The following is a 14325-nucleotide window of genomic DNA, read 5'->3' on the forward strand; positions in this document are numbered from 1 at the left end:
AATTTGACCAATGTAAGGAGTCCTTTTCAAGCTAAGCCTTTCATCAGTATTCAATTTTATAAACTCCCAAAGCAACAGACTTCCAGAAGTGTCAGCTAAGGCTTCTGTTCATACTCAAATTACAACTGTGTTGGGGTAGTTGGCTACACCCAACTATGTGTAGGCTAGACCACGGATCCTAAGTTTATATAAGCCTGTATCACACCTTAGAATGTCTCATCTTCCCATTCATTGTGTGGACCATCTTTTTCCCCATTAAGAATTATGCAGTGTCCCAGAGCCAATGCCAGCAATTGCTTTAATAGAGTAATATTATGACAGACATATTTAGCCGTCACTGTAATTTAGCAACTGGAAAGGAAGAGAAAGAGCATCATATAACCAGCGGTCAAAAACAAAAATGACACCAGTGGGTCCACAGAGCAACTTGAGAATCTCTGCGTCAGTTCATGCTAAAAGGAGAGATTCTATGTATCTGATATTTATACCACTGTAGCACAGTTCCCTTACTTTGGTATTGTTTGGTCTGGTCTTTTAGGACACAACTATGCTGTAACTTGGTAATATCCCCAAAACAGTTGCAACTGCTGTGTAAACGAAACTGAAAGATGTTTTACTTCTTACATTCCTATTCCATATAGGTACATCTTTTCATGCACGTCTTTGGCACTCACTTTTTCTTACACGTTTTCTCATATGTCGGATGTATTAGGTCATCATCTTCTGGTTCTTCTGGTACACTGCAATTCCTGATTAAGAGTATTGAGACAAAATGGTGCTGTAGTGAACTGAGAAAAGTAAAACATGCAGTAGCATCTAGATGTTTCTCCAGATTCCACTTTACCTGAACTGTGGATCAGGGTTCAATGAACAGTACCACTTCTCTGGCAAGTGATCTATCCCATCTGGAAGCTTCCGCCATTTCAGACATGAATCACATTGAACCCATGTCTGATCAGGCCGTTTTCTGTCATGAAACATGAAAACATTCACATGAAAATGTTTTTCTCCATTTCTGTGTAACATCAGGTAGGAGTAGAGAAACTAGCATGAGTGTATTCTACATTACATTGTAGTTTTAGAGGCATCTTACTTACTGTAGATCCTCTACTGGCAAATCTAGAGGATATTCGTCATTTTTCTTTGCTTTCATTTCATTCCAGTAATCGTTAAGTTTTTCTCCCAGTGCCGCCATCGTAAGTCTAGCAAAGAAATAGTGCCTCATGAGAAACGTTTTGTAAAATATTTATTAGCAAGGAAAACATTTACAGATTGCATAGAAAAAGTTAACGTTTTCAGCAGAATGTTGTTCAAATAAAAAACCTAAAGTTTTAAACTAAAGCACTGGACTTGTGTGAAGTCTTACATGACAATAACTTAGTGATATGTTTCTGGCTTTGGTTTGGGCAACTTACTGGTTCAAATCCTGGACAAATCTTTGTACTAGTAATGAAAATAAGGATCTCAAACCCAATTTACAAATGACTTTCAGAGAGGAAATAAAATGAGCATCGAGCATCATGATGGTCTGTTGGAATGAGTCTTTGGTTTAGGTATGAGAAATTCTGGACGAACACTCACAGTGGTTGTGAAAATTTAGTCCAAAGTATAACTATAGTCTGTAGAAATGGCAGTAGTCAGGTGAACAAAATAGCCTTTGATCCAAAAGAATGGTGAAAGATAAGGAAACGGAAAAAAAAAATTTACGAAGTCCATTTGGTAGTCCTATTAGTACCTGTTTGTAAATATTAGCCCTTTTAGCACTTTTCTTTTGTATATTTGATTCATTTACATATTAACTATTCTTTAGAATCTTTATATTAACAAGGAGTATGTTGAATTCTAAGGCCCAGAATACTTACTGGAGTCTATGTATTAGACCAGCAGTTCTCAAACTTGGGGGCACACCCCCGTAAGGGGCGCAAGATGGATCATGGGGGAGGACAAAATGTTTTTTTTGCAGAAAACAATACTACATATAGTAATTGTATTTATACTGATTACGCTAGTGATTAAAGTCTATAGATGGCACTGTGTACTGTTCTGTATTTGACAGATTTATCCTGTTCACTGCATTGGGGGGGCGGAGGAGGGTATGCATGGGGGTGGGTGAGTGGGGACAGGGTGTTACAGGGAGGGATGATTGGGGGCAGGAGGGAGGGCCTGGGACTCTCACATGTGCAGGGATCCAGGGGACAGCCCTGGCACCAGCTGAGCAGGCAGCAGAGTGAGCCGGGGGGCAGCAGCTGAGGTACGCTCGGGTGAAGGGTCTGGATGGTCGGGCAGGCACGGGGTATGTCCCCGGTCCTGGGGCAGGCATGGGGTGTGGCGGGGCAGATGGGCGTGGTAGTGCAATTGTTACACAAAAGTCCAGGGGGGTCCATTTAAAAAGCTTGAGAACCGCTGCATTAGACTGTATCTAGTAATCTAGCACTTCCATGTCTATAACACTCCAGATATTCTTTTCCTTTAAAACATAATGCTTACATAAGCATATATAAAACTGGGACTGATGAGGGATGATTGTTGCAGCAGACGTTTCCTATTGGGGAATCAACCGGGAAGAACGCTTATGGGGGAAGAAGGACCCACAGAGAGATTATTTTGAACAATGTTGGTCCTCATCTGTAAAAATTATGCCTTTACGCATAAATCAGGTAAACTAAGAATTTACAGATATTAAAAGGAATCCCATCAGAACATAAATGACATCAGAACACATGGTTTTGAGAGGGTATTTTTGGCAGATTAGCAAAGGCTTTGGAGGTTTTTCGCTTTCCTCTGTAGCATGAAGCACAGCTCACTTGCTGGTGGATTCTCTGTGCTTTAAAGTCTTTAAACCATGATTTGAAGACTTCAAGAATTCAGTCATAGGTTAGAGGTCTATTACAGGAGTGGGTGGGCGAGGTTCTGTGGCCTGCATTGTGCAGGCGGTCAGACTAGATAATCACATTGGCCCTTGTGACCTTAAGAGTCTATGAAGGAAGCAAGCAAGTTGGAAGGCAGGGAGTAGGTAGCACAGCAAAATGAATAAGAAGCCAGTGAACTGAAGAGGCAAAGAGACATGAATAAGCAAGGCAAAGCAAAAGTTATAGGTACATGAATAAGCAAGATGGGTTGGGGGGATTCTACAAGACCAAACATGATCTATACAAATGAAAATACTTGTATAACAGGAAACAGAGACAAGACCAGTAGGAACAATTATGGGTATATAGGGGAGAGGCACTAAAGGAGGAATAGAGTTGACATCATTGTACCAAAGTCAACAGAGCCGCTCCATGCAGACAGAGGTCTTCCGGAGCATATTCAGTTGCAGGATTGAAGCCTAAGGGAGGACAAGGAAAGCGGACTTCATAGGATGATGGGAGCAGATGCACAAAAGCTAGGTGTCTTTGGAAAGGCGAGGGGGTGGGGAGGAGAGGGTAAGAATATTTCTGAACATTCATATAAAAATTGTACTAGCGTATAGTGTGTTAAGTCTATTTTGATATTTTTCATTAAATATTTACCATTCACCTCTAAGTTAAGTGTTTTACTTCTGAGGTTTTGCAAACACTCTTCTTCAAATGAGAGAAAAGTATTACTGTCATTGTACATACAGGGTTACATGCATTCTGTTCCCAATCTGATGTCTCTGAATGCAGCCCCCTCAGGGGTTAGGCCGTATGCCTTTACCTACCTTGTAGTGTGTCAGTCAATAAATATATATTAAAGATAGCATACATCCCAAGGTATTATCCGCACTGTTTTTATATACATGTTAACTGAATATATCATGCTCTCCCCACAATTCTGTTCACCCAAATCAAGTATCCCAGAACACTTTGCAAAGCTGAAATCATTAGAAAATAGGAAGCCTGTCAAACTAAGATATAAAGAGTGCTGGGTCCTAGCACACATTAGGATGCACCTTTACACCCAACTGGTTTGGAAAGTACTAGCCAAATCAGAAATAAGAAACCAACAGAACAAAACAAGTTAAGGAACTGTTACAAACTGGTGGATATGATTTGGTGATGTGTAAAAAGTTTGTAACTTGTAAAATTATACAATAAATATTACAGCTGATAAGCTATTTCAGAAGCACACTTTCTGTGGAAGATGAACATGCTGCAAGATAAGAATTGCTTCCCAGAAGGAAGGTATGTATGTCTCCTTTCCCTATTGTACTGCTTTGTCTTTAGACAATACGTTTGGGTAAATATGGTTATTTGGTCTCTTGAACATTTTGAAAACAAAGTGAGTGAAAACAATTGTTTACTTTTTGTCAATAGGTGGGATTCTGCATTCTCCCATTCTTGAGACCAGGACTACAGTATCCTGCGGAGCAACTGTTATCCAACAAGTCCAACTGAGTTCAGGTATCAGTACTTCTTGCCTTAGGGAATTTATGACTAGGGATATATAGTGACCAGACAGCCTTAAAACCAAAGTTTGTTTATTTTAACATTAGAAATAAAGCATTCCAAAAAAAGGGATTTTAAAACAGACTACACACATCTTATGTAAAAGTTTACTATTCCCTGGGGGTAACCTAAGCAGGCCAAACTTCTTCAGATAACCTCAGAAGGATCAGGAGTCTTAGTCTTGTTCCCCTAAACAGCTCTCTCCTCCTATGGCATTAATTTTGAGACTCCTTAAATACACTCTCCAATAAGTTAGTTATTTAATTTTCTTTACATGTAAAAAAGCAAGGGAAAAAAGCAACTTCAAAGTATCTTCAAATGTAGATGACAATATATAAATCTTTTCTTGAGATATTACTATTAAAGAACACTCAGTAGCTAACAAGTTAACTCGGCAATTATTTTGTTGTTTCTATTTCCCACCTCACACCTTCCTCAGATACACATTCAGCATTTTAAACACTACACTGGTTAGCATACGAGTTCAGTTTTTCAGCTATCAACTATGAACAGAAAAACATTTAAAGAGGGAAGCATAAAAGGTATTTGAAAGATAAAACTACATTTTAAAACAAAATTAACGATCTTGTTTTCAATTTGGTAGCACTTACTGTCCAAAGTGGTTGTAGTGTTTCATGACAATGGCAGATTACAAAGTACTTATGCAATACTTAGCTATAAAAGATGTCGGTTTTCTCTAAGAAAATAGCATGCTATGAAAAGTATTTAACATACCCACCGTAAACCCATTTTATAAATATGTCTAGATAAAATATATATATTCACCTGTATTCATTGGTATAATCAAAATCTTGTTTATTATGAGTTGGTTTTAGGAAGTTACATTCTATAACCCCAACTACACCAACACCCATGTTGTTTGCCTGTAAAAGATTAATATATAAATTAGGAAAAAAATGTCAACTTTTATACTGAAACATTTCTATTTACCAAGGAGAAAAAGAGAATTGGTAGATTGGATTTTACAAATCTATTCAATTTAACAAGTTTGTCAGAAAAATTTTACAAGCCACTTGAGCTCTGAACATACAAAAATGTTAATGTAGTTCCTCGTGAAAAAAATGGAATTGTCCTGTATTTTGTACCTATCATGAGTGAAAACACATCCACGGTGGATAAAAAAGGGCTTTAAAGTAGGTTTCAAAGGGAGCAGGTGACAAAAGACCACAGATAAGTATAAAAACCACGACCTTAGAGGGCTAGATGTTGGGGAGGAGGGACAGGGAAAATTACAATAGGGTCATAGGAGCAACAAAAAGGAAATCAACAGGGGAATTTATTCAGCAATTCTTAGATATCTATACACAAATGCAAAGAGTATGGGGAAGAAACAGAAAACTGGAAATATTAGTACATAAGCTAAATTATGACAACTGGCATCACACAGACTTGGTAGGATAAATCTCATGACTGGAATACTAGTATAGAGGGGTATAACTTGTTCAGGAAGGACAGGCAGGAGAAAAGGGAGGAGCTGTTGCATTATACGTCAATAATATACACACTTGTTCTGAGGTCCAGAAGGTGATGGAGAGGCAGACCAGTTGAAAGTTTCTGGGTAAAGATAACAGGGCTAAAAATAGGGGGGAGTTCATGGTAGGGGTATATTAGAGACCACAAAATTCAGGAGGAAGATGTGGATGAGGCATTTTTAAAACAAAACAAATAACCAAAAAACACAAGATCTGGTACTAATGGACGACTTGAACTACTGAGATATCTGTTGGAAAAAGTTATACAGGTAAAACAATAAACGTCCTCTAAGTTCTTGGAACATACTGGGGACAACATTTTGTTTCAAAAAGTGAAAGAAGTAACCATGACCAATACGGAGGAATTATCTATGAATCTGAAGGCAGAAAGCAATTTTGTGAAAGTGATCACGAAACGATGATTTCATCATTCTAAAAAAAAAAAAAAAGGAGCAAAAGCAGCAGAATAAGGACATAAAAAGCAAAGGAAAATTGCAACTTCAAAGCATCTTCAATGACAATCTTAGATGACAATATATAAAATCTTTCTTGCGGATTACTATTAAAGAACACTCAGTAGCTAATAAATTAAGTTGGCAATTATTTGTTATTTCTATTTCCCACCGCACAGCTCCATCAAATACATGTCAGCATTTTAAATATTCCAGTAGTTAGCAAAAAACCAGCATTATGAAGTGGTTGATGAGGAGGTCCCACGACTTTGTGGGGCCTCGGATGGGGTGTGCATAGATGAACAGGTGTGGGGAAAAGCCAATATATCAGCCCCAGGCTCAGCAAGTCCCTTTTCCCCTGGTAGCTGAGCAGGGGTTACTCCAGGTTAATTAACACACCTGGAGCCAATCAAGGCCCTGCCCAGGACTTGTTAAAAACCTCCCCTCCAGAGAAAGTGTGTGGCTGGAGTTGTGAGAATGAGGTGAGCTACCAGAAAGTATGTGAGCAGGCACGACGCTGTCAGAAACCAGGAGGATTTAGGAGGAGCGGAACACTGGCAGAAAAGAAACCTGCAGGTACAAAGACTGGGGGAGGGAAAAGCCCTGCCCGAAGAGGGCAAAGGACCTTTTTCCCAGGTCTGGAGGTCTGAGGGAAAAGACCCTGCCAGAAGGGGAAGATCGAACTGGACATTTTGTTTGGGCACTACCACGCCCAGTGGGGCTGTAAGAGATAAGAGCCTCACTTGGGGCAAGGAGGCCAGGAAGGGCCCCTTTCTGAGCAGGGTGTGGACATTAAAGCCTGGTCTACACTGGTGACGGAGGTCGACATAACGTTACTTACGTCGATCTCTGAAAGCCGGCGTCTACACTGGCATGGCAGTTCCGTTGACTTAAACCACGGCAAAAGTTGACCCAATAAAACCACCTCCGCAAGTGGCGTAGCACCTGATTCGATTTTATTGGGTTGATTTTGCGTCATTGTAGACAGAGCGTAACGTAAGTTGACATTAATGGCCTCCGGGACGTATCCCACAATGCCTCGGTGTGACCGCTCTGGACATTCGAGTTCTGCTGTTACGTGGTGACACTACCTGGAAATGGCCCCTTCTCTGATGCCCCAGGAAAATTCGAATTTTCAGTTCCTGTGCAGCCAGGGTGGAGAGAACTTTGTCGCTGGACTCCTCATGGCTACTGCAAGCCCCAAATGCGCTCCAGCATGGAGTCGACCAGAGGTCTTAGATCTCGTCGGTCAGTGGGGCAAGAAGTCCGTTATAGCTCAGCTCAGAGCTAGCAAAAGAAATTTGGACATTTACGTGAAGTTATCCCAGGGCATGCTGGAGAAGGGACACAACAGGGACGCGCAGCAATGCCACGTGAAGATCAAGGAGCTGTGGCAGTCATATCAGAAAGCCAGGGAAGCTAACAGTCATTCTTCTCGGCGGCGACCCACCACAGTGCCGCCCCACAGCATTGATACCTCCGCTAGATGACAGTCCATGGACAATGATGAGGACTCCGTGGATGAGGAGGAGGTGGATGAGGAGAGCAGGTTGCAGGAGAGCAGGGTGTCCATTCTCCCAGACAGTCAGGACCTATTCCTGACCCCAGAGCAGTCCAGCAACATACAGGACAGCAATAATCATCCCGGGGAAGGCACATCTGGTGAGTTTTTTTCCTTCTTAGCAGTTCTGTCCTTTTAAATAGGGTGAGGGGGGAGGAAGGGGATTTCAGACATTTAGCAGACTTTACCGGGAGGAGGGGAGGGCGAGGGGAAGAGGGGAAGGGTTAACCCCCGGAACACATTATTTCTGTGCAGAGATATGCTATGAGAATTATTAGGTGATATCTCAAGGAAACTTTCATGTGGGTAATTTGTTATCCTTTGCACAAGGTTTTGGGGGAGGGCAGCCTTGTTCTTTCCCTTCCCGGTAGGATACTTTGCCACGCCACTCTGCAATCAAAGGAGCTGGCATCATGGGCGGAACACAGTACAGCGGCATAAGGGCCAGGCTGGTACCCCACTGTGTGCAGCAAATCTTCCCTTTCCTCGTACGTTACCCTCAGGAGACTGATATCGCTCATGGTCACCTAGGGAAGACAGCGCATATTTAAAATACCTGAGCTACACAGCAGATACCCTGTACCTCTGTAATCCCCATTGTAGTGTCCTACCAAGTCACTAATTATTTTGATTTGGTTTCAGAAGAGACTATTAGCCACCCCCTCACGTTGTCCTCAGATCCCCTGTGGCCGCCTCGTGACAAAACGGTCATCCAAATTAAACCATGTTGCCCAGGCACCCCTCTAATACAAGGCATTTGAAATGAGCTTTTTAAAGATCATTACCTCTCTATAGCACAGTAAAGTGCTCCTGGCTTACCATCTCTGTAACTGCACAGTGAGCCGACCCTTCTGGGATGTTAGGAATGGAATGAGGGTCTGGGTTTGCCTTGTGCACTGCAAGGGGAGTATTTTATAATTGTTGCAGTTGTTTCATTTTCTTAGGTCGGCTAACAATGACAACCTTGTGCATTTCTTTTCGTTCTGTAGACACCTCAGCCTTGGCCCAACCCTCTAGAAATGCTGCAGAAAGAATATTGCAAATTAGAAAGAGGTGAAAAAAAAAATCAAGAGATAACATGTTTGGCAAGCTCAGGAACACCTCTGCAGCCACAGAAAGAGACCTCAGAGCGTGGCAGCTGCCCTCGTCCCAGAATATGGATATGGACAGGGAAAGTCGCAGAGAAATGCAGGAGCATGATTGCAGTACCACACAGGAGACGCTGTGAATCATGCGCGACCAGACAGACATGCTCTGGCGGCTTGTGGAGCTTCAGGAGGAGCGGAGGCCAGAAAGAGTCCCATAATGCTCTTCCACCTATGGCTTTGCTGCCCTGCCCATCCCCCACCCCCAAGATGTCTCAGAGGAGATGGCCAGGCTGCAGTACGTGATGCACTCCACCCCAGTGGAGGTGAGCAGAAAGCAGCAGTGGCCCCAATGACAGCTGGCCTGCAAGCAACCATGCTACCCCTTGAGACTGTGAATGAACACTTCCCCCTCTCTTCCCCCCATGACTTGAATGTTCCTAAATAAAAGTTGGCATCATTTCAACACGTTTCTTTATTAAATCATATCTTGTTTTGGAGCGTACTGATATCGATGGTGGGGGGATGTTGAGCAAAGGCAAACAACATACAGGAACCAAAATCAGTCCTGCATCTCATTGCTGCCATCTGGCTGCTCATAATTGGCAGCCAGTCTTTCTGCCTCCACAGCCCAACCCTGGGGAAACCTCTCCCCCTTCGCTTCACACACATTATGAAGAACACAGCATGCAGATATCACTGACAGGAGGTTCTTTTCACTCCGTCCAGCCTAGTGAGGAAACTCCTCCATCTACCCTTTAAATGCCCAAATGCACATTCAACAACCATTCTGCAAGTGCTTAACCTGTTATTAAAACACTCCCTGTCACTGACAAGGTGCCTGGTGTACAGCTTCATTAGCCAAGGAAGCAAGGGGTAAGCAGGATCCCCCAGGATCACTACTGGCATTTCCACACCCCCAATGTGAATTTTTTGATCAGGGAAGAAAGTGCCCGCCTGCATGTTAGAGAGCAGCCCTGAATTCCAAAATACACACCTTCCCAGACCACCCCACACAGATGTCGGTGAAACGACCCCTGTGATCCTGCAGGACCATGGAAAAGTACTCCTTGCGGTTTATGTACTCGGTTGCTAGGTGAGCAAGCGCTAAGATACGGATGTGCGTCCCATCAATGACCCCATTGCAGTTTGGGAACCTCTTTGCGGCAAACCCATCCACTGTGTCCTGCACATTTCCCAAAGTCACTATCCTTTGTAGCAGAAGTCTATTGATGGCCCTGCACACTTGAATCACAGCAGCATCTACTGTAGAATTATCGACTCCAAATTGATTCTCAACCAACCGGTAACAGTTGGGGGTTGCCAACTTCCACACAGCGACGGAGACTCTCTTCTCCACCGTCAGAGCTTGTCTCAAGCGAGTATTCATGCACTTCAGGGACGGGGGCCAGCTCCAAGCTAAGTTCAAGAAAAGTGGCCTTTCGCATACGAAAGTTTTGCAGCCACTGGTCATCATCCCACAGCTGCATAACGATGCGGTCCCACCAGTCTGTGCTTGTTTCCTGGAACCAGAACCGGTGCTCCATGAACTGCAGATGATGCATTACAGCCTGCAGCAATCGGGAATTGTTCTGCTCGATGGCTTGTAGCAGGGCAGCTTCCGTGTCATCACAGTTGCCTGTGCTTCAGCTTCTTGCTCTACTTCGAAAATACTTGATAAGCCCCGATGTATTTGTGATGCTCACAATAATAGTGCAGAGCTGAGCTGGCTACATGTCTCCGCAGCAATGGCGAGCGCAGGGAGTAAACCAACGGCGCGAAAATTGGTTTCCTGTTTGTTTGGGAAAAGAAGGGAGGGGGAAGGAGCACTGCATCATGGGATGACGAAACTCATCACAGCAGCCACCACGGCTAGTTACACTGTGGGATAGCAACCCACAGTGCACTGCTTGGAATGTCAATACAAGCGTGGTGAGTGTGGACACACGAGACTGGCGCAAACAGCATGGTGTGTACACGCTCCAGCAACTTCTAAAAATTGGTGGCTGAAAGTCAACTAAGTAAGTCGACTTCATTCTGCAGTGTAGACATACCCTAAGTCAAGGGGCATGGGGAAGTAACCCAGGGAAGCAAGCAGCTTTCCTAAAGCCACAGCATGAGGCTGCTACTTGTGAGGTCCCTGGGTTGGGGCCCTGAATTGAGGGTGGGACCAGGTCCAACCACCCTCTATCAGCTGTTCACTGGAGGGGCAAGGACCTCTGAGAACCAGAAACAGGACTGGGACCCAGCAGGGAGTGGCTATCCCCCACAACTAGAGGGTGGAAGAACACTAAGGGGTGAAGCAGTTCCCTGACCTACCGCTAGAAGGAAGCGCTGGACCCACCGAAGTAGAGGAAAAGCTTTGTTACAACAGGAAGAACAGTAAGAGGTCAATATGGCTCTATCAGAAGCTCTTTAATGACCTGAAAATCAAAAATGAGTCCCACAAAAAGTGGAAAAAAGGTCAAATTGATAACAAGGAGTACTAAAGAACAGCACAAGTATGTAGGCACAAAATCAGAAAGGGTAAGGCACAAACTGAGTTACACCCGGCAAGGGACATAAAAGGCAGTAAGAAGAGGTTCTTTAAATACATTAGGAGCACGAGAAAGACAAAAAAAGTGTAGGTCCTCTACTTAAGAGGAGAAGAAGAGCTAATGACTGATGACATCAAGAAAGTTGTGGTGATAAATGCCTATTGTGCTGCAGCCTTCACAAAAAAGGTTAATGATAACCAGATACTCAACACAATTGATATTGGCAACCAGTGGGAAGGAATACAAGACAAAATAGGAAAAGAACAGGTTAATGAATATTTAGATTATTTCAATTCAGCAAGGCTTGCTGAAATTCATGCTAGGGTACTTAAGGAACCAGCTGAAGCAATCTCAAAGCTCTTAGCAATTATCTTTGAGAATTCCTGGAGGATGGGAGAGGTCCCAGAACACTGGCGGAGGGCAAACATTGTTCCCCTTTTTAAAGATAAGTACTAAGAGGACGCGGGGAATTATAAATCAGTCAGCATAACTTCAATACCTGGAAAGATACTGGAGCAAATCAGTCAATTTGTGAGCATGCGGAGAACAGGGTTATAAGGAATAATCAGCATGGATTTGTCTGTCAACAACAAATCATGCCAAACCAACTTAATTTCCTCCTTTAATAAGATTACTGACCTAATGGATGGAGGAAAGTAGAAGATGTGATATACCTTGATTTCAGTAAAGATTTTGACACAGTTCCACATGACATTCTCATAAGCAAAGTAGGGAAATGTGGCCTATATGAAATTACTATAAGGTGGGTTCACAACTGATTGAAAGACTGTACTTAAAAGTTATCAATAGTTTGCTGTCAAATTAGGAGGGCCTAGTGGGGTCTTAAAAGGGTTCAGTCCTGGGTACTATTCAATATTTTCATTGATGACTTGGATAATAGAGTAGGGTAGAGAATATGCTTATGAAATCTGCAGATGACATCAACTTAGGAGGGATGGGCACACACTTCAGAGGACAGGTTCAAAATTCAAAATGAGCTTGACAAATTGGAGAATTAGTCTGAATTCAACAAGATAAAATTCAATATAGACAAGTACAAAGTACTGCATTTAGGAAAGAAAATTCAATTCACAACTACAAAATGGGAATTAACTGCACAGGTGGTAGTACTGCTGAAAAGGGTCTTTGGGTTATAGTAGACCACAAACTATATGGGATGTCAATGTGATGCATCTGCAGAAAAGGCTAATATGATTCTGGGAGTATTAACAGGAGTGTTATATGTAAGAGAGAAGATGTAATTGTCTCATTCTCCAGCGGGGGCCTCACCAATGTCAAGTACTAATATGTCCAATTCTGGGCACAACACTTTAGGAAAGATGTGGACAAACTGGAAACAATTCAGAGGAGAGCAACAAAAGTGATAAAATGTTTAGAAAACCTGACCTATGAGAAAAGATTAAAAACTGGGCATGTTTAGTCTTGGGAAAGGACTGAGGGGGGACCTGATAAGTGTTCAAATTTGTTAAGTGCTGTTATAAAGAGGTCTGTGATTAATTGTTCTCCATGTCCACTGAAGGCAGGACAAGTAGTAATGGGATTAATTTGCAGAAAGGGAGATTTAGGTTAGAAAGTTTTTCCAAATAATATCTAACTACAAGGAAAGTTAAACCCTGGAATAGGATTCCAAGGGAGGTCATGGAGTCTCCATTGTTGGAAACTTAAAAACAAATTTGACAAATCTGTCAGGGATGGTTTAGATTTACTTTGTCCTGCCACAGCACAGGACTTTGACTTCAAGGTCCCTTCCAGCCCTACATTTCTATGATTTTATAAGGACAATGGAGTTTAAAAAAAAAAAACAGACAAACATACTTGGAGAACTGACAGATAAGATTCCATGTGAAGAAAATCTAAGGGATAAAGGAGTTAAGGAGAGCTAGCAGTTTTTCAAGCAGACAACATTAAAGGCACAACTTCAAGCTATCCTGATGTGAAGGAAAGACAGGAATAATAAGGGGTCAATATGGCTTTGCCAGGAGCACTTGAATCACCTGAAAAAATCAAAAAGGAATCCTACAAAAAGTGAAAACTGATGAATTGTTGAGTATAAAAGAACAGCACACACATACAGAGACAAAAATCAAAAAACTAAGAGACCAAATGAATTATGAGAGCCACAGAAGCCAAGAGGTTCTTTAAATACATTAGGCGCAGGAGAAAGACAAAGAAAAGTGTAGGTCCTCTACTTATCAAGGAAGGAGAGCTAATAACTGATGACATCAAGATGGCTGAGGTGTGTAATGCCTATTTTGCTTCAGTCTTCACTAAAAAGTTAACAATGACCAGGCAATTAATATTAACAATAGGGAAAGAACAGGTTAATGAATATTTAGATAAGTTAGATGTATTCAAGTCACAAGGCCTGAATAAGTTCATCCTAAGGATACTTATGGTATTAGCTGAAGCCATTTCAGAATCATTAATAATTATCTCCAAGAACACATGGAGTGTGGGTGAGGTCCCAGAGGACTGAAGAGGAGCAAACATACTACCTATCTTTAAAATGGGAAATAAAGACAACTGGGGGAATTATAGACCAGTCAGCCTAAACTTTGATACCTGAAAAGATACTGGAACAAATTATTAAACGATCAACTTGTAAGCACCTAAAGCATAATAGAGTTATAAGTAATTACCAATATAGATTTATCAAGAATGAATCATGCCAAACCAACCTAATTTCCTTCTTTGACAGGGTTACTGGCCTAGTGGATAGGGGAAGCAGCAGATGTGATATACCTTGATTTTAGTAAGGCTTTTGACA

General features: G+C 42.2%; 1 protein-coding gene across 5 annotated transcripts in view; it reads right to left on the reverse strand.

Moving 5' to 3' along the window:
* The window catches only part of MORC3 (MORC family CW-type zinc finger 3), a 60224-nt gene that overhangs the window by 19124 nt on the left and 26775 nt on the right, over positions 1 to 14325 (reverse strand). For all 5 annotated transcript variants that reach the window (XM_067545285.1, XM_067545284.1, XM_067545289.1 and 2 more), the window contains exons 9-12: positions 5196 to 5293; positions 1098 to 1202; positions 845 to 967; positions 675 to 749 (exon numbers count right to left, since the gene is read on the reverse strand). In XM_067545285.1, coding sequence (XP_067401386.1) covers positions 675 to 749; positions 845 to 967; positions 1098 to 1202; positions 5196 to 5293 — 401 coding nt within the window. The remainder of the gene's footprint in view (positions 1 to 674; positions 750 to 844; positions 968 to 1097; positions 1203 to 5195; positions 5294 to 14325) is intronic.

Source organism: Emydura macquarii, unplaced genomic scaffold (genome assembly GCF_026122565.2).
Source record: "Emydura macquarii macquarii isolate MOO-44397 ecotype Brisbane River unplaced genomic scaffold, CSIRO-AGI_Emac_v2 contig_1043, whole genome shotgun sequence".
Lineage (NCBI taxonomy): Eukaryota > Metazoa > Chordata > Testudines > Chelidae > Emydura > Emydura macquarii.